At 41.6% G+C, this 20683-nt stretch overlaps 1 protein-coding gene across 3 annotated transcripts in view; it reads right to left on the minus strand.

Moving 5' to 3' along the window:
• The window catches only part of MTMR1 (myotubularin related protein 1), a 60066-nt gene that overhangs the window by 24312 nt on the left and 15071 nt on the right, over positions 1 to 20683 (minus strand). For 2 of the 3 annotated variants that reach the window (XM_065916578.1, XM_065916575.1), the window contains exons 3-10: positions 18768 to 18791; positions 12845 to 12920; positions 10346 to 10440; positions 9845 to 9952; positions 6224 to 6325; positions 5824 to 5907; positions 4776 to 4925; positions 3153 to 3341 (exon numbers count right to left, since the gene is read on the minus strand). In XM_065916578.1, coding sequence (XP_065772650.1) covers positions 3153 to 3341; positions 4776 to 4925; positions 5824 to 5907; positions 6224 to 6325; positions 9845 to 9952; positions 10346 to 10440; positions 12845 to 12920; positions 18768 to 18791 — 828 coding nt within the window. The remainder of the gene's footprint in view (positions 1 to 3152; positions 3342 to 4775; positions 4926 to 5823; positions 5908 to 6223; positions 6326 to 9844; positions 9953 to 10345; positions 10441 to 12844; positions 12921 to 18767; positions 18792 to 20683) is intronic. The other variant, XM_065916576.1, reaches the window with a different exon arrangement.

A 20683-nucleotide genomic window follows, 5' to 3' on the forward strand; every position in this document is an offset into this window, starting at 1 on the left:
TTTCCTTAACCTGAAAAAGGCATGTATGAAAAACCACAGCTAGTATAGCCAGTGTGAAAGACTGAAAGCTTTCCCTTTAAGATTAGGAACATGACAAAGATTCCTGCTTTCACCACTTCTATTTAACAGGGTCCTAGAGAGTAAGTACCCTTCTGGCTGCTAGATGGGATTCTGTTAGATTTATGAATCACCTAATAAAGACAACTGGATGTTCCAAAAAATAAAACTAAAAAGCAAAACATGGTACTTGAGGTTCTTGCCAGGCAATTAGGCAAGAAGAAATAAAACACATCGAGATTGGAAAGTAAGAAGAAAAACTATCTCTACTTGCAGACATGATATATATAGACAAGCTAATGGGGCCTTGGACAGATAAATATCCTTGTCTGGTTTCTAGACACATACACCACTAGAGTTGAAATCATTCTAGACATGCAATTTGGTGTCCGACTCCTGTCCCCTCTATGTGGGATAAAACATAATGGACTGCCCTAGCTCTGTTGGATGTTTAGAGATTGCCTCCGTGAATATAGCTTTTATCATGTTTTTTACAATTTCCTGGGGACAGTACTACAGTGGTGACAGGAAGCACGCAGAAAGACCAACAGGGGTCACTGGGTTCACCAGCTGTGGGGAGCCAGGGGAGCTGACTGATTGAGGATGACTTTTTGTAGTAGGCTGAAAAATGCCTCCCCCCACCCCCACAAAGATATACACACCAAATCCCCGGCAACTGTAAATGTGCCCCTTTTTATAGGTATGATTGAGGTTCTTGAGGTGAAGAGAGAATCCTGGGTTATCTTGGGTGGGCCCTAACTGCCATTCCAAGCATCCTTGGAAGAGAAAAGAGGAGAAGACACAGAGACACGGGGAGGGGGAGGCTCTGTGAAGACAGGGGCAGGCACTGGAGTGCTATTGCTGCATGCACAGAGGAGCTGCCAGAAGCCTGAAGAGGCAGGGAATGGATCTCCCCAGAAAGCCTCAGGAGGGCACCGCAGCCAGATCCCAGAAGGGTATGAGGATAAAGGTGTGCTGTTTTAAGCCACCAACTTTGTGGTCATTGGTTCAGCACCTCAGGTGCTGTCCATCTTCCTCCTTGTCCTGGTCCTCTCCCAGCTTCCCCGCCTCAGTAGCTGATACCACTTCATTCTTCTCACTCCATTTCCATCCTGATGCAGCACTCTACATGAGATACCGTCACCCCCCACCCACCCCACTCCACCCCCCATTACAGAAGAGGCTTCTGGAGTGGTTAGGTAACTTGCTCAGGGTTCTACCAAGCACCAGGTGGCAGAACCGGGAGGAAACTCCAGGTGTAACTGAACACAAAGCCAAGGGTTGTCACTACCCTGCCTCTTAGGCTGGTCTGGATATGCTTAGGTTTCGTTGCCTGGGAGACAACCAAGAAGGGATACCAACCAGATGATGGGATGGAAATCCCATCTGGACCTTAGTAGGGATCAGGGCGGGAGAGAAACTTGGAGGGCAAACTCAACACACAGAGGCAGTATTGAGAGTCAGGGCAATGGAGGAGATGGCCCAGAGAGATTGGGCAAAGGAGAGGAAGCAGGGAAGGAGGCTGAGCTGGCCAGGCTGCAGAGAGAGGTCCTGGGGCAAGAGATGTCATGAGAGCCAAGAGCATGGAGCCATCCACTCTGGGTCAGTAGTGAAAACGACCTGAAAGTTCAGTAGTGGAGTTAACCTGAATGAGTTCTCAGGGACAGTCCCCTACACAACCTTCACATGCAGTCTAGGGAGGAGGTATGCTGTTACTCCCAGTTCAGAGGAGGTGACTGCGGTCTAAAGAGATGCAGTGACTGCTCACAGTCATGTACAAACAACCACATGACCACTATGCTCCCTGAATGTGAGCTAGACGTCCCCCTCCCCAAGGCCCATGATGGGGGCTGCTTGGCAGTTTGTGTGTATGGCCCACAGCAGCACACGTGTTAAGGGCACACCTGATGGCTTGTTTGCTCTTTGAAGTCTTGGGGAGGGCTCCTCCCGACAGTGAGATGGGGAGGCAGGAGGTTGGCTTTTGGGAGGACGTGGGCAACAATGGAACAATCACTGAAGAAAGGAGGGGCACAAGTTGCCAAGAAAAACAAATAGCTCCAACCACTGCTGAGGGGAGTATGACAGGGAAGCCCTCAGGCACTCCCCTTCTTGCCCTTTTCATAAATGACATGCTCAGCCATGTCAGATGTGTCTTTCCACAGATAATCCAAAACCACCTCAGATGATACCTCCTCTGTGAAGCCTGGCCCAGTGGCACAAGCTCCACCAGAACGGTGAACTCTGCTTACAGGGAGCACCTCACCTCATCTACCCTGGAGTTTCCCCAGCACCTGCTCCCTAGTACATGCTCATTACATGTTTGTTATCTGAGTATCATTTTACAGGTAGGCATGAGTTAATGCTGGGAAAGACTGAGGGCAAGAGGAGAAGGGGACAAAAGAGGATGAGATGGTTGGATGGCATCACCATCTCAGGGGACATGAGTTTGAGCAAGCTCCGGGAGATGGTGAAGCACAGGGAAGTCTGGCATGCTGCAGTCCAATGTGTCGCAAAGAATTGGACACAACTGAGTAGCTGAATGACAACATGAGATGGTAAGGGCTGTCCCCACCATCCCAATACCTGAAATTCCTCATGGAAGGGCCAGGACTCTGATTGCCACAGGCCTGCCATCAGGACTGCACTGTCAGCAAGTCATCTGTGGGAAACAGAAAGGACTCCACTCAAGAGCCTTTCCATTGGAAAGAGGGCATCGGAGGCTGGGCCGCACAGCCTCGCCCTGTCAGCTGGTGGTTCAGACGGAGCTGGGTGCCTTGTTTCACACAGTTGACTCCATTCGTACAGAGCTTCAGGCCAGATATGAATTGGTCACGTAATCAAAGGTTACTTTGATGGGCCTCACGATCCTTTCACTAAAATGCTTACTAGATTCTCTAGGTGATCACTCTCTTTCTGGGTCTTTACTTTCTGAGTCAGCAGACAGGATTGTGGAGGGGCAATGAGAAGACCAGGTTCGTGAGGGCTGGAGATCTAGGAGGCCGACTGTGGGCTGCTCCACAGGAGTCCACCTTCACGGGGCTATCTGAACGGCATGATGCTTTACAAACAGTTCACAGGAAGAGCTTCTGCAGTACCTTGTTTGTGTCAGCGACGCTGTTTTGCCGGGCATCAAAGATGATGAGTTTGTGAGCCTGTGCATTAGCATCCATTATTGTTTGTAAGTACTTCTCATCTTCCTTGCAGCGCTTATCATTGGGACCCACAAGCGGCTGGCTGCAACGGGTAATTGTTGCCTGACTTTCTGGATGAATCCATGACAACACCTAGTGTTTGAAAGCAACAAGTATTAGTACAGTCCTAAACCAATATGTGATCTAATGTACCTGTGTGTATGCTCAGTTGCTCAGTCGTGTCTGACTCTTTGCAACCCCATGAACTGTAGCCCTCCAGGCTCCTCTGTCCATGGAGTTCTCCATGGACAGAATATTAGAGTGAGTTGCCATTTTCTTCTCTAGGGGATCTTCCCAACCCAGAGATCAAACCCAGGTCTCCTGCACTCTTGCATTGGCAGGCAGATTCTTTAGCACTAAGCCACCAAGTTCTTAAGCACACCTGCTTTTTTTTTTTTGTATTTTTGTCAAAAAGGAAGGTTCAGCCTGAAGACAGTGTGAAAGTAGCCATGAGACTCAATGTTTGGGTCAGGCTGAAAGGAGTCTGACTAAGTGAGCTCTAAAAAATCTCCTCTGCCTTTAAAATTCTAGGATTCTAAGAAAAACAAAAACTAAGTCAAACCATGACTAACACCAAGACCATTTCTATTTGATCGACTGATTTTGTCTCCTCATTTAAAAACACCTTTGAATCTCAACTGTAACTCAGACGATAAACAATCTGCCTACAATGCAAGAGACCCGGCTTTGATCCCTGAGTTGGGAAGATACCCTGGAGAAGGGCATGGTAACCCACTCCAGTATTCTTGCCTGGAGAATCCAATGGACAGAGGAGCCTGGTGAGCTATAGTCCATGGGGTCACAAAGAATCAGACATGATTGGGAAATTAACACTTGGATCTCAACAATGGCGTACATTGCCAGATGAGGACAAAGTAAACAGTCTCTTGTAAAATCTAAAGCTATGTCCCCAAACCTACCATTCTCCTCCAGTGACCAAGACACTTGGGGTCAACCAGAAGGCACATACAGGGCTCAAGACATGCACTCCCTCCCTAACTGTGGTGATCATATGTAATCCCAGTATACACATATATCTAAACTCACCAAACTGGATCCACTAAACATGTGCAGGGTTTTTTATATACCAACAAATCTTTTAAAATACTTCACCCCCTGTTGGCTACTATTTCTTTCTGCAAAGGTGGCCCTCCCAGTACAGGTATAGCCTTCCCCTCAGTATCTAAGAAAGAATGTATTTTCTCCAGGATGATTCAGTGACATCAGCGACACGAACTGTCAGCGCACTAGCAAGCTAAGCCCTCTACTATCTATGCCATGTTTTGAAAGCATGACTGAAGTTACCCTGGTACTTAGGAACATGAACTCATGGAAGGTGGGGTCATAGCAGGCAGACAAAATGCTTATATAATTAGATAGTTCTTGAGAATCAAAGATATGTTCAGGTTTATAGACTTCTTTTTCTACTTTCCATTTTCTTCACGAGATTTTTTCTAACTTGCTTTTCCCCATATTAGAACAAATGCAGTATATGTTCATATCTAAATAGCATTGTTTATTACTTACCGGGATTCTACCTTTTGCTCGAAATGCTGCTACTTTTGAAAGATCATCATCTTTTACACTAGTTGGCACAACAATGATGGCAGGGTAGGTGTCACAGAGCTCATAATTACTGTTTACTTTAGATATTTTCCAACTTTCGTTTGGCAAGCCCTGCAAGGTGTCAGAGGAAAGTTGGTGGTGCGTGTGGGGAGCATACTTTTACACTTTCAAAAAGTACTAAGCATGAACTACATCCAATTATTTTCTAGTAAAATCCATTTGTGATTCATTATTCATTACTGCTTAAAAGATTAAATATACATTTATTTTATATAAGCCATTGCCTACCTAATTCATTTTAAAAAAATCTAATGAAGCATAATTTCCAAACATACTAAAACATGCAAATTATATACTTGAATTCCAGTCCTATGTATTTCTTGTCATGTTTTTTTATAACAAGTGAGCATAGTGTTGTTCTTTTAAAATACCCACGTAAGTCCTTTAGACAAACAGAAACTTCTTTAAAATGTCTAAAGGAATATAAATCACCATACCAAATATAAGATGCGGACCAAGAGTAAATGTCATGAAAATAACATTGTCAAATGTTTTGTCAAACATTTGTCAAACTTGTCAAAACACACAACTTGTCATTCTCATTGGAATATCTTCAAACTAACAATGCACTAAAGAACTTTTAGGTAGAGAAATGCCATCAGACTGACATAGCCATGTCTTATAATCTAACTTAAGCCATTGCTTTATCCTTACTAATCAACTTACTATCAGAATATCTAATAAAAACCATCTGGCTGGTTTCTTTTGTAACCCCTCCCCCTCATCCTGGTACTCCATTTGCCCTCTGAAAAAAGGAAGAACAAACAGTGGCACAGCTGAAGGTGTGGTGTAAAGAGAATGGGCATCTAGAGCTGAAGAACCAACAGGCAAGGTGAGTTACACCCATGGACAACTTGTTGCAAAAGGTTTCTTCTCCACTACATTTCTACCCTTTTAGGAAAAAGATGCTCAACCTATTATTTTCCAATTGATAAGCAGCACACTTTACCTGTCTTTTATATTCAGATACTGGATCATAAACTTTCCATCCATTCACTGGAAATTTTTCTTTATAGTTGAAGGCAAAGAGTGTCTGGATACAAAGCACAAAATAGACATGTCAGCATCTTTGCAATGTCACATGCAAACTACTACAGCTTTTCATTCAGTTATGAGCTGAATGTATTGAGTCCTACTTTAATCTACAAAATTTTGTAAAACAACCAACTTGAAGTTTTCTTCATCATTACACAGAACTGACACATTTTAAGTAGTCAGTGTTAGTTATCAACAGTGAGAAAAGAAATAAAGGAAACCTCTGGAAGAAAGAATAACTAAACATGACATTTTTAGACTGCCATGAAGGCATTCAGACCCACACAAAAAGAAGGTTATTTCCATGTACTTACCTGCCCATTGGAAAGAGGAAATGCATATTTGTTGAGGTTTTCAAATATCCCTAGTTTACTCTGTTCTTCCTGTTTATAAGCAAGTCGCAAGTTCCTCATATCCTGTTAAACAATTAGCAAAACTCATTTATTCAACATGTATTGAGTATCTATGAGGTAGACCCCATGGTATGAAGAGACAAAATATTTTTATTCATTTCTCACAAAACATAGTTGGCCCTCCATATCTGCAGGCTCCATACCCACAAATTCACCCAAGTGTGGATCAAAAACATTGGGGAAAAAAGTTCCAAAACACACAACTTGTCAAGCAACTATTTACATAGCACTGACATAGCACTAGGTATTTAAAATGATGTAGAGATGATCTAAAGTACACAGGAGGATGTGCAGAGACTGTATACAAATATGATGCCATTTTATATTCAGGCATTCATATCTCCAGATGTTGGTATTTGCTGGTGAGGGGGTGTCCTGTAACTAGTCCCCGGTGGACACTGAGCGGTGACTGGACTCCATTTTACTCCAACTAACAAAAGGCAATTTACAAAACACCTCCAACAAGATAATAAATTGAGGAAAATGGAACAAAGGGGAGGTGTTAGGGGGGAAAACTCATCAGGTAGAACCAGGAGTAAGGTTAGTACATAAGAGACGGGCCATCAAGTGGTGTGCCCTTCTGTGCTAAAGTTGTGCTGTAGGATCAATTCTGGCTTTACGCTGCTCAGAGTCAATTATGGAATTTGCACCATCCATCAAATAGAAATGCAACAGAGGTTTCTCCTCTGAACTCTGAGCAAGGATTCTGTGTCACGTAGAGACGGTGGCTCTCAGTGACTTCCTTCCAGAAATTACAATGTTGCTTCTCAAGATGAGTATCTGAAAGCCCCCTGCCACACAAGCTGTCAGTCTGAAGCCCAAGTGGAAGTTGTCAGGAACAAGGCCGACAAGGTGGCTCAAAGGGTGCAATGTCTTCCCAGGATTGGTTTGAGCACTACCCCCTGACTTTTCTAAGCCTATGCTCTTTGTTAAAACACAAGAATCTTATTCTTTAATCTTACACAGAATTTGAAAATAAATATGACCACAAACAAACTAAAGCAAAAGCAATTGGGGAAGTGAGAAAGGTATTGCTGTGGTATTATTTAGAACAGTGAAAGAATAGAAATAACTTAAATGCCCATCAATAAATAGGGGCTGGCTCAATAAACTATAGTACCACTGATGGCATACTACAGAGCTGATGAAAACAAGAAGTGGCTCTTGTTAGGTACTGCTAGCAAGGAATTCCAAGATAATGGTTGAGTGGGGAAAGAAAGGTGCAGATCAATGTAACACATGACCATTCACATTTTCAGATATGGGCTTGTATGCAGAGGCCAACTATGGAAACTGGTGCCAGTGGGTGCCTGCACAGAGTGAATCAGGGTGGCTGGAAAGAAACTTACTTTTTGCTACACACAGTTTTGTACTTTTTGAATTTCATATCACCTGTTTAAGCGGGTGCCTGCACAGAGTGAATCAGGGTGGCTGGAAAGAAACTTACTTTTTGCTACACACAGTTTTGTACTTTTTGAATTTCATATCACCTGTTTAAGCATGGCCCTGGTAATTCTACACTGAAGAACATTTTAGAATTACTTTTCACAAAGGCCCACCTTGGCCACACACACAGAAAAAATATCGTAGGAAAACAGCTACAGGACACCTGCCTAAGTGACATAACTTCCTGCTGTGCCCTCCCGCCAAGCTACTCTGGCTACACACATGCTCTCCGGTTGCTGACTGAGCTGACTTGCTATTTAGGATTGCTCAGCTCAGAGGGAGAGGGCAATGGCAACCCACTCCAGTACTCTTGCCTGGAAAATTCCATGGACGGAGGAGCCTGGTAGGCTGCAGTCCACGGGGTCGTGAAGAGTTGGACATGACTGAGCAACTTCACTTTCACTTTTCACTTTCATGCACTGGAGAAGGAAATGGCAACCCACTCCGGTGTTCTTGCCTGGAGAATCCCAGGGACGGCAGAGCCTGATGGGCTGCTGTCTATGGGGTTGCACAGAGTCGGACACGACTGAAGCGACTTAGCAACAGCAGCAGCAGCAGCAGCTCAGAGGCAACGGTATTGCCAGCAAAGACAGAGCATGTGTGAAGCCCCAGGAGTCTGAGTGTGGCAAGGGTTGGAGGGGTCCAAGGCGGGTTGGAGCAACTATGGGAATGGGGATGGCAAGAATGAGGGGAGGCGGGCTGGAGTGTGAGCCGCCAAGGAAAGCAAGCCCACTCACACCATGGGGTCTCCGTGTTTTCCCTATAGCCCAAGGGTAACGGGCAGCTACTGAAGAGTTCTGAGTAGAGAAATGACCTGTACCACAATTACAGAATTGACCTACCCACCCCACCCTCGGCTTTAAGTTCTGCAAAGGATTCCCACTGCTCTGCCTGAGGAGAATCCTGGAGAATCAGGACTGCCACCATGGACCCGAGGGGAGGACAGCCATGTGTTGCTCAAGGGATGCTAAGGAAGCCAGCAGATTTCTGACCCAGCACAGTAAAGGCTTATTTGAAAACATGGGTTCAACTGCAGTCTAGGGCCAACCAGCAAGAGCTTCACTCAGAGATATGATGGAGGCAGACAGACTGGCAGGAATCTAATCCAAACCCCAAACTGGGAAGGGACCTGGATGGTGCTGCAGGCAGGATCTCTTGCCTGGTATTTTAGGTGAGGTTGTTAGTGAACTGTATTCCACAAGGCAAAGTCATTGGAATAAAGCATCAGTTAAGGTATTTCTTAAATGACTTTGTTGTTGTTCAGTTGCTCAGTTGTGTCCTACTCTTTGCAAACCCATGGACTGCAGCATGCCAGGCTCCTCCGTCCTCCATCGCCCAGAGTTGGCTCATATTCATCTTTAATGATTAGTTCTCATCAAAGCTGTCACACAGATTTTACTTAATCCATTGGAAGAAAGGGACAAAATCAAATTAAGCATGGCTCAGGTGCAAATTCCAACAAGAAACTCAACTGTGTTTTTAATCACAGAATTTATGAATATTATTGTCCCTTTAGGGATTCCTGGGTAGCTCAGTAGTAAAGAATCCACCTGCCAATGAAGGAGACACAGGAGATACGGGGTTTATTTCCTGGGTCAGGAAGATCCCCTGGAGGAGGAAGAGGCAACCCATTCCAGTATTCTTGCCTGGAAAATCCCACGGACAGAGGAGTCTGGCGGGATACAGTCCATGGGGTCTCAAAGAGTCAGACACGACTGAGCAACTGAGCACACACATGCCCATTGTCCCTTTGGGAAGTCTCTGACTGAAAACTAGTCTTCTAATGACAAACTGCAAAAAAAAATTACTGATCTATGCTTTCCACTTGATTTCTCTGAAATGTAACAAATCATGTCACCGCCTAGGTTACAGGTCCATGTTAATTAGAACACTTCAACAGAAAAGAAGCAGTTTACTTCAACAGCTTATGTAATGGTCTGGATTGGTTGATGAAGGATTGAAGAGGTTTGTGTCCCGAAGACATCTGAGTGACTAACGTCCAAATTATTCTTACTATCCAAAGGCCCAAGGATGTTCCAACTGGCTGCCCCATCTCAGTTTCTCTCTGCACCGTACCTTGCACACGATCTCTATGCCACAAGAGTTGTCTCCATGGCTTTGTGCTCCAATCTTCTCAACTCTGCTGATCACTCCCAGGGGGACGTCAAGGACAAAATGTGGGTCCTGGGTTCACAGATGAACATGAATGCCAATCAGTGTCAGTCAACAGAATTTTCGAATTCAAGTCTTCGCTGGCTAAAAACATGTTTGCTTGTTACTTTGATTTTCCTCTTGGTTCTGGCTAAGACACCGAGGTCTGATTTATCACCTGCTTGGTGATGTAGATGTTGAGACTGTAATTAAACCCCACCCCCCACCCCCATGAAAGTGTTCCTTTAATGGCTTTTTTTTTCAACGTACAAAATCTGCTTGCACATCTTAAAATGGGCACATTTTATAACTGACTCTCAGTCTCTCTCAGAGTGGTAGGATTTCAGGATACTTTTTACTATCTTCTCTATTATTTGCTTTCTTCTGCAGCATTTTTAAAAATAAAACCCACTTTTAAGTACTCACTCTCTCTACATTCTTGAAGTACATCTTAAAGTCCGTCACTGTCAGGGTGCCAGTCACTGCTCCCACAAATGGGCAGATATACATAACATCTTTCACTGAAAGAAAAAACCCAAAATAGCATCTAGTGCCATTGGCTTGTGTTTCAATAAATCTTAACATGAGTTTCCACAAATGCGTGATTCTAGTTTTCTAGGAATTTAATTTTTTTCATTACTTTAAATAAAGGCATAGATAGATAGTCTTCTAATAAAATTCCATTTTTAAAACAAAAGTCTGATTTGCTACTTAATGAGGTTTTAAGTAAAGAGCCTCATAATAGTTACATTTTGTCATTTCCTTCCAAATAGTTCACATTTCCCGTGAGTGATAAATTAATCACATTCAAAAACATATTAATTAAAATCTGAAGATCTTGGGCGACATTTCATAAATCACTACTAATGAAAACCAACTAAAGCTAAACACTGTCCCCCGAAGCACCTCCAAAAAGCTGCTTTACAGATGGCAAAAACCAAAACCATGTCAATGAAGTAGGGAAAGACTTCTTTGCTTCAAATTCTTCATCAGTTTCCATATTTCTTAATGTTTATATCAATATCAACATCCTTAATATCAAAATCAACAACACTTATAACTCCTATGAATATTGGGAAGCTCACACCAGTCACAAAGATACCACATCTTCCCAATCTTCCCAAAGTGCTATTCCATTAAAAGTGCCATTCCACTGAAAGCTCAAGAATGGACACAGCTACTGATGAGTCCGAGGAGATAAATAACAGCACTAAAGCTGTCATTCAGCCAAATTCTCAAAACACTTACATTAAACTTTTATAAAACTCATTATGTATTGAGTGGCTCCTATTGTTGGGGTTCTAGGTATAAATGACAAGATTCCTTCCTACTCACCAGGTAACCCCTGAGGGATACTACACAGAAAATCACCACAGAGCCTGATAAATGCTATCAGAACCATGTGGACTTGATGTGATAAGAGCTCAGAAAAGGAATGACTTAATTTAGCAGGGACGCTGGGGAAGGGGAAGGGAGGAGAGGTCAGCAAGTTGCCAGAGGTTAGTGTGGCTGGGTCCAAGGGTGCATGAGGACAAAGGGACACAAGGCCAGAGATGACTTGCTCATCAGAGTTCATGGCAGTTTATTTGTAATAGCCAAACAACAGGAACAACCCAAGTGTCTGTCAATAGGTGAATGGATCAGCACACTGTGATGTATCCACACAATGGAATATGACTCAGCAATGAAAAGGAATGACTGCTGACCATAGCACTCACAATATGGGTGAATATCACAATAATTAAGCAGGATTGGATAAGCAGACATAAGGACATACTCAATGATTCCATTTCTATAAAACTCTAGGAAATATCAACAACCCTCTAAAGCTTGGGAAAGGGGCAGAAGGCATGGGTGAGAGGGATTATAAAGGGGCCTAAGGAAACTTCTGGGAGGTGATAAGTATGTTCATTATCTTGACTGTGATGGTGGTTTCCCAGGTGTATAAATGTGTCAAAACTCTTCACATTCACTTTAAATCTGTGTAGTCTGTTTGTCTGGAGTAGAAGGAGAGGCATAACAGAATTAGCTCTGCATTTTAGTCCCATCATTCCCAAAACAACAGAGGCAGGGCTAGAAACACTCCTAGAGGAGGAAAGGCCAGAAAGGCTGGTTGAGCACCAGGAGTGGATGAAGTTCCCGAAGCCCAAGAGAGAAACCGTTTCAAAACTCAGGTTGGGATGAACAGAGCCCAGAGCCACAGAGTAGGCTATCACAGAGGGTGTGAAGGTCCTGGCAGGAGAGCCCAGCTACTCAAACACAACATGACCGTGCTCTGGGACCGGGCATGCACCTTTGGGAGGGAGCCAGGAGGGAAGAAGGCGACAGTGAGCCTCGCAAACGAGGTTGTCAACCCTAACCCTGGCAGTTGTGAGGTGAAGTGGTCCCAGCTGGCTGCCCTCCCACCCAGCCCGGCACAGTGGACTGCCTGCTGAAATGCCTAGCCATCCACTGCAGCCCTCTGCCCTTATAATCCACGGTGGGCACACATGCCCTTTTCCTGCACTAAAATTGTACTTTCTGGACTTGTAAAAGCTACTAAAATTTCTTTGCCAAGTTCTCAAGATTGCCATTGAAAGTAGGATGTGGATCATCCCTCAGGACCTTTTCCTTCTAGTGAAGGCTTCCAACAAATCACTGAAGTGACATCACCATGAGAGTCTCACCTGCCTCAGCTCATGGGACAAAGTTGGGCCCCTCTTCTGTTGGTACTGCCACCCGAGACTCGCTCGGAGCTTCAAGGGATCTTCTATAGTCCCTGTCTCTTAAGGTCATGATGACATGAAGAAGGGCAAGGTCTCATCCATTTGTCCCCAAATTAAATGGATCTGGCTGATCTCCAGCACATACATCACCTGTGCTTACGAGTAATGTGCCATGTCATTTTATGGATCTCCATGAGCAAAATGTACTCGTTAAACTTACCAATGGCCTTGATTGATTCTCCTGGGAAAAGTGGTGCTTCTTCCATCTGTGCCAGCTTATTTCCATCCCTTAGAGCCTGGCAAGAAACCAAACACGAGTAAATCTCCCTTTCCATCTGTAGACCTGGGAAGAATGGTAGTGTTCTGTGCTCTTGCTACGAGGCTACAGAAGCGTGCAAAATGTATGCCCCCCTCCCCTTACAAGACAATTTCAAAGCTCCGCATCACAGGACACCATGCTGCATAGTCTAGCAAATTGTTACACATACTTAAAGTTCACAGTTAGAAAGCATTAATACAGAGATGGTTTGACATGACAAATAGATACTGTAATCACTACACAGACAGCTATTACAAGGTGCCTCCAGAATTTGGAAATAAGGTCAAAAAAGGTTACCTTCTGAGCGTGAAACTAGTACAAATAAAATCAATATTAGATGCAGATGCTTAAGCAGCTGTAGAAATGGCCCAGCTATGAGAGTGTGTGGGAAACCCCAAAGTCTAATTTAAGAAAGCAGGGAGGGTCTCTTACTAAGGAAAGCCCTACTTTATAAAGCCTTATTTTATAAAATAAGAAAGCTTCCCTACTCCAACCCAGCTACCTGCAGCTACACAAAGTGTAGGAGGGAAGACAGGCAAGTGTGCTTGTCAGTGCGTATACAGGCCACGAGAATGTGCCCTTATCTGGCAGACAAGAGTATTTTATCCACTCCTGTGGAGCAGGGTGTGTTGGCCTTTCTCCCCAGTCAGTTCACACTGCTGATTCCACGCTTACCGAGCAAATTCCTAAAGAGGTCTCAGGGTTCCTGTTACAATATCACCAGGAAAAGGATGTCTTGGATGGCTGGAAGGATACATGCCCACATTTCTAAATGTCTGGATCGGCACTATGGACCAGTAGAGCCAGTCTCTGGCAAGCCTGGTTGGATAGCACCAAATAACTTGGGAGATCTGAGAAAATAGTGTTCATGAACTACAAATCTAGGGACCACAGTCTGAAGTTCGTGCCTATTCCAAGGTACTGACACCTTGTGAGATGCTGCCAAGGAAACTGGTCACTTTTTCCAGGCATCTCTGACATAATGTGTCATGAATAAGAGTAAGGTGTTCAAAACTCCAGCAATTCCCAAGCTGTGTTTCATAGAGTACTAAATTTCCAAGAGATGCGAATAGGACTTATTTAAAAAAGTTTGGGAAATGCTGGGTTAAAGGAGACAAGTGGGTTTTTTTTTTTTTTTTTTTTTTTTTTTTTAGTGAGACAAATCTTTAGCATGTTAATGCAGGCTGAATCCGCCAGAAGGCGCTAGAGTACGCTGCATTTCCCCTACCTCGTCCATCAGGGGCTGCTTTCTCCAAAAAATACCTGTTAACATCAGGAGGCCACTAGTGTTCGGCAGAAAACAGAGTAGATAGTCCTAAGTTTTCAACATAATTTTGTGAAGCAAAATACTAAAACTGGTATCTTTTATAATTCTAGTCAAAATTATTGAAAATTCAAAATAATTATTTTTCACAGTTATAAGAATACTTCAATATATTTTATAAAGGGTCTTAAAGGTCCACTTAAAAACACTATATATAGTAGGTTCATCCAATTTTATAAAATAAGAAGTGAAAATGTCAAAATATAGAGAGTAAATTCGATGCTAAATGTTGGTCAAATGATATTTGTTTGGGGAGGGCACAAAATGACACAGTCCAACCTCCTCCTACAGATTAGTGCTCATCGTCACCTCCAAGCAATTTTACTCAGTTTAAACTTTTAGTCCAGATTGGTTTTTAAGACATTTCTCAATCAACATTTTTAGGGATGCAGAAAACTGTTAAAGGGGACACAGAGAAGTGTTTGTGGATGGATTTATACTCATACCTGTTTTGGAAATACATCTTTGACACAATAAAGCATAAACCAATATTTATACTTTTCAATGTCCAGTTTTAGAAACACTAAAAATCACCAATCTTCACAGAAGCCTTATTTTGAAAGTCTGCTTTCTTTAATTTATTGCCTAAGCTAGTGACTGATTTTATAAAATAGTTACAAAGTGAGAAAGCTATTTTAATCATATTCAAGTTTTCAATAATTTCAAATGTTACACTTTTAAAGCCTATTTTATTGGCTAAATATTATCATATAGACTTAAAATCATTAACTGATATTCAAAAATAAATGGGAATAGGTTATTTTTAAATATATTTACTAAAGCAAGCTGTTCTAATTAACTGAATTTGGAAGAGGTGGAGGAAAGTCTGATTTACTTTATAAAAAGTCACTTCACACACTTTCAAGTCCTCAACCCAGGACTAACTAATCAGATGCCGTTGATGGGAGGCAGCAGTGACTGGACCATTTTGAGAATGTACAAGACTCTCAAGATAGAGGCTAGGGAGCAAAGGTTCCTCTTCTCTTCTAACAGTCACGTTAAATCTGGTGTGAAATATTTGTGCATTTATATGAGGCATGAAACGTGTTGATGGGATAGAGACAAACCTCTCACTAAAAATAGTTAAATCTGGGACATGCTTTGTACATGATGAAAAAGCAACTATCAGAATAAAACAAATCATTGATCCCACTGCTTCAGATCTCCCTATAAAAGGTTCACTGTGTACAGGAAAGACATTCAGCTTTAGCATAGGAATTCGAGAGGAGAATGGATCTTTATTAAAGCCTCATTGTTTTGCAAGGACAGTAGATTCCCTCTAAAAAGCCGGTGTTAGATAGGACGCACACTTGTGCTATATTAAGCTTTGACTGCAACTTCCAAGTTGCACAGGACATGATTTGACCCTTGATTTATCCAACCCATGTACATCATCAAAGAGGAATGATCTTATGGATAAAATATGTCTCGTGAATACACCCAGCCCTCTTAGGGCCTCTGCTCCAAGTGTTGCCCAGGTGAGGAAATCTCTCTGATGATCTCAGCCCAGCCCTCTGCTGGTGATCCAGAAGGTCACCAACTTGCTGGCTCTCCACTGCTTTCTCCTTCTCCTGAACCCAGGCTGCTGGGTGGATAGTTTCTGTAACAGCGGCCTGCCGAAAGCAGTGGTTTTCAAATGGACCTCTGCAAGTACTTCCAGGGTCACCAAAGGAGGGTGGGCTGGGCTAAGGGACAGCTGAGCACTGGGAGTTTGCCATGCTTCCCTGGAGCGGCTCCTCTAGAGGTTTCATATACTCAGTTTCTACATAAGCTTTGGGGAAAGCTCTGCTGCATTAAATCTCTCCAGAGTCCAGAGGTACTGAGCAAAGAGTAAGTACTGAAGAAACCTCGATGAATGATTTTTTTTTCTTCTACAAAATACATGGGCTCATTCCATAAACACCTACAGCATGCCAGGTGCTGTGCTGGGTACAGACCCTGCAAATTTGAATAAAGCAAAGTCTGTACCCTTGAGGAGCACCCTGAGTGTGTGCATCTGCTCCTCTAAGTCTTCGTGAAGGCGCTTCAGAATCGTGTTGTGACTGAGGCTCATTATTCCCGTCAGTAAATCTACTTGGGAAAACTGAGAGGCAGAGATAAACAAATTTCTGGTTGACAAAATGTTGGATAAACCAATTTTTGCAAATAATGTCATAATGGAATCTACCAAACTTGGACAAGAGAGTGCTACTGTAGTGGAAAAAGCATTTGCTTGTTGCCTAGAAATCTAGTATGAAATGGCTTCTAAATGCACGGTCTGTAACTACAAACAGATGAACATGTACAACTTGCCACCTGATCAGCTTCAGCTTCAGAAGGGTAGCCATTGTGTTCTTCCTGAATCTCCTGCACAGCACCAGGTGCATGGACAAGAAAAGGCAAAGGGGGGAAAAAGAAACACGTGCAAACAGACAGGTGAAAGGACAGAAGTTCTTTCTTAAAGAGACAGTAAGCATGTAACACACCTTTCATGGTTTTGCAAATCCCAACATTTTCCCCCTTGGAGTTAAGGAAAGAACGTGGGGGCCATCTATAGCATCCTCAGCCTAAACTGGAGTACCTACTCTGTGTTTGTGTTGGGGTGTAAAATGAAAAGCAAACAAACATCATGGGTTACACAGAATGTACTGTCTTCTTAAAATCAAGCAATACTGCAGCGTACAGCAAAGAATCAAAACCACAGATGCATAACATGCTCATAGAAAAGAAAACAGACCACAGAGACCGGGCAGCGACCAAAATCCAGACAAAATCCAAAGGCGGTTCGTAGACATGTGTTTTTAAAAGGAACTATTATGTTGCTCAGAGGTCAATGCCACTGGAATTAACAACATTTCCACACATGCACATGTGCATATCACATGTTGGGGTCATACATATGCAGATACATACAAATGCTCTGTTACTTATTGCTTATTGCTAATTAAATACTGTGATTTATGACTCAAAATCATATTAAATCTTTCTAATTACAGTATCAATGTGCTTCAAAGAAATAGCTAAAATATCACATATCTTTATCTAAATTTTCCAATCCCTTTACATGTATTACTATTCTTAATTTCTTTTTAGAATGAGTTTTTGAAACCCTAAAAACTTGGACTTTTAGTTTAGCCTGTGGTATAATGAGCACGAATATTGAAGATGACAAACTTATAACCCCTTTTAAAAGTTATATCAAGTCTCTGAGGCTGAAAATATTAAAATTTAGCATCAATATATTTTTCCTTCAAGAAACTTTGATCCCAAGGACTATATTTCTTTAAAAGGCAATCAGTGAATAAGTAGCAAAGCTTTATAAAAGAATTTACTCTTCCCCGCCTTTCATTTTTGTCAGTAAAATAAAATAGCTACTTAAAATATTTTTATACTTTATCATCAGGTTGACTTTAGTACATAGTTGGTACTGCTACCCTTCAGAGCAGGACAAATTGTTAAACACAGCCAGCTTTTTTAAATTTCCATTTTTTTAATACAAAGAAAATGGAATCATTCTTTGATAAAAAATTTTAAAAACAAAAGAATGAATGACCAAACAACAACCAAAAAAAAAAAAAAAAACCCCACATAGCATTTCAAAGTCCATGCAAGTGTAAAGCCAAACACTAATAGGTAACAATGTGAATCAATGAAAGAAAATGATTCCCATGAGCAAAAGAAAACATGGTGAAAACAAAATTAAACAAAGATAAACCAACTAGAATCCAAGAATTTGATTTAACCTGCTTATTTTTAAAAGTTTAAAACCGAAATCACTAAATGATTCTGTCAAAATCCACATTGTTTTCATTTAATGGAACAAGGTTAATTTTCAACATCTGATACTCAGGTTTAAATGCATGCACATTACCAATCTTTGTCTTGTTTTATGAATATTCTGAAATAAAGGGAAGGAAAATCATGAGGAAAATATAAACTATAATCCACTAGCTATAACAGCTACGTCTGTATTTTAAGAAATACTAAATGGGGCTGATTTTGCTAAATTCATCTTCAAGATTAGCACTTCTGCTTTTGGGATTCAGCATGCAAACATGAAATCTTACTTGATCTTGTAATCAAGACTTGAAATCTTAGATTACCTACTCAGGATGGACAACTGACCACTTTGTTGTTTTTCTTGTTAATAAATACTCTAGCATGAATTATGTGATGAACAAGGTTAAATGAACAGGACTCTGTAGGCCTAGACTTATCAACCCCATGCCATGAATACCCACTTGGTCAGAATTCCTGTAACACAACAAAAGTCAGTATTGCACACTGGAAACAATTTTAGCATCCTGCCCTCACACACATTGGCTTTTTCGCATATGAAAACATCATAACAAATAAAGCATTTCTAGTGAACACTGAAAGCTATGACACAGCAGAGCAAATTGATCTGAGTGAATAATAAAACCAGTGAGAAGGCAAAGAATACTAAATAGACTAAGTGTCCGATAAAGCACAGAGACACACAAGGCGGAGGCCCATGTGCTGAAAACCAAATATCCTTACCCTTATATCAGGCCTCCTGAAAACCTGTCAGTTAAAACACAGAACATCATCATCATGGACACATCACTATTGACCTGTGAAAGATGCTGTTAAGTTCGCCAGCCCATGCTCTAAGAAACATCATAATACTCCAAATAAAACCCAGCAGGTCAATCCTAACATGTTTGCCCTCTAAGTTTCATTCAATATCCAATCAATCCTAACACATTTGTCCTGTAATTTGCAGGCAAGTCTATGATTTGGAGAAACTTATCGCCCTTAGCCTAAGACAAACTACATTATTTTAAACACAAACCCCTTCTGTCAAGGGCTATTACAAGACAGTGTGAACAGGCTGTGTTTGAAAAGTTCATTTGTGTGTCTGTTTGGAATACTGAACACATTTTCCCCATAGAAACAATGATATAAAAAGGTGGTTCTGCTCCCAAACCAGCCCACAGAAGCAAAACAAAACCGAACTAAGAAACCACAAAAGCGTCCACAGCTGGCGCGGAGCACAGCTCAGCCACGGTGTTAATGGGATCACAAAGCCTAGTTAAGCACAATCTTAATCTGGTTTCTATAGGAATTCTATTTCCAATTTGCACTTGGGACTCCAGAATTAAACCCCCTGATGTGGCCGCCCCAGAGGGAGAAGTTACCTCCCTCACGTTAGCCCAGCCCCCAACTGCTGCACATGGAGCATTTGGGAAACGGCCCAGAGAACCAATGGAACTTCTGAAAAGCGAACAGTGCTAACAGTCTCAGGAAGGCTTGAATCATCTGTTCCCCACTCTTGACTCTGAAATCCGATGATCATTACATATGATAGAATGCTGGAAGTTCTACGGAAAACATCATTTAAAGAAAAAATCACTGGAGGTTCTTATTAGCTTCATAGTTTTTACTCAGGATAGATAAGAGGATCACGTGAATATGAGGACACACTTCAAAAAACATCATTGTATCGCTATTAAGAGAAAATACTCTTTGAAGTAAAAAAAGTGTCTGAACTAAGGCATGCTATATAGCTCAAAGGGAATTAAAGCCCAGAAGTTCCTAAATATAGACTGTTTAGGCTAAGAAGCTTAAATCTGCCCCTTTTTTGAGGAGGTGGTGGTGATGAATATGTTTATCTTAATTGTGGTGATACTGCCACAAGGGGGCACCTATCAACAACTCATCAATCTGTATACTTTAAATATGTGACATTTCTCATTTGTTAATTACAACAGAAGAGTTAGTACAAAATACATAACATACATGCTTATGTTAATTTTGAAAAAACTCAAAATGGGACATCCATGGTAATGAAAAGTCAAAATAGAAAGGCTCCCCTCCCCAGCTTCATTTGTCAGTGATAACCACATTTAATGAGAGTATTTTAAATTATGCCTCCATAACCATAAATATGGTTACATCACTACTTCTTTTTTTCACTTAGTTAATATTTATTCATCTATTTCAGAGGCATAACTAAAATTGCATTAAATTCCAGCAGTACATTTCACACATACATACACAGCATACCATGAAAATGATGTATTACTTACACTTAAAGTTTTAGTATTTATAATTAGAAACAACAGAAGAGTTCAGTGATGAGGCACAAATGTCTAAAAGATTGAGGTATCATTTATTTCAATGAGATATAGGGATAGGGAGTATCATGACTTATGAGATATAGTGAACATTGTGACTAGCACATTCCTAGAACATATATGAATTTTTTATAAAAATCATTATATAAGGTGAAAATTAATAAAAGGTAATAGTTTCATGTGTGTGTGTGTGTGTGTGTGTGTGTGTGTGTATAAGTTAAGTTCCAAATTTGCTTTGCTATATAAATCATAAAAATTTCCTTTAAGGTAAGAACATTTTTTAGGTAGAGAGTTGGCATGCTACTTAAGATCTATATACATTTGTATATTATTCAA

The sequence above is a fragment of the Muntiacus reevesi genome, chromosome X (assembly GCF_963930625.1).
Source record: "Muntiacus reevesi chromosome X, mMunRee1.1, whole genome shotgun sequence".
NCBI lineage: Eukaryota > Metazoa > Chordata > Mammalia > Artiodactyla > Cervidae > Muntiacus > Muntiacus reevesi.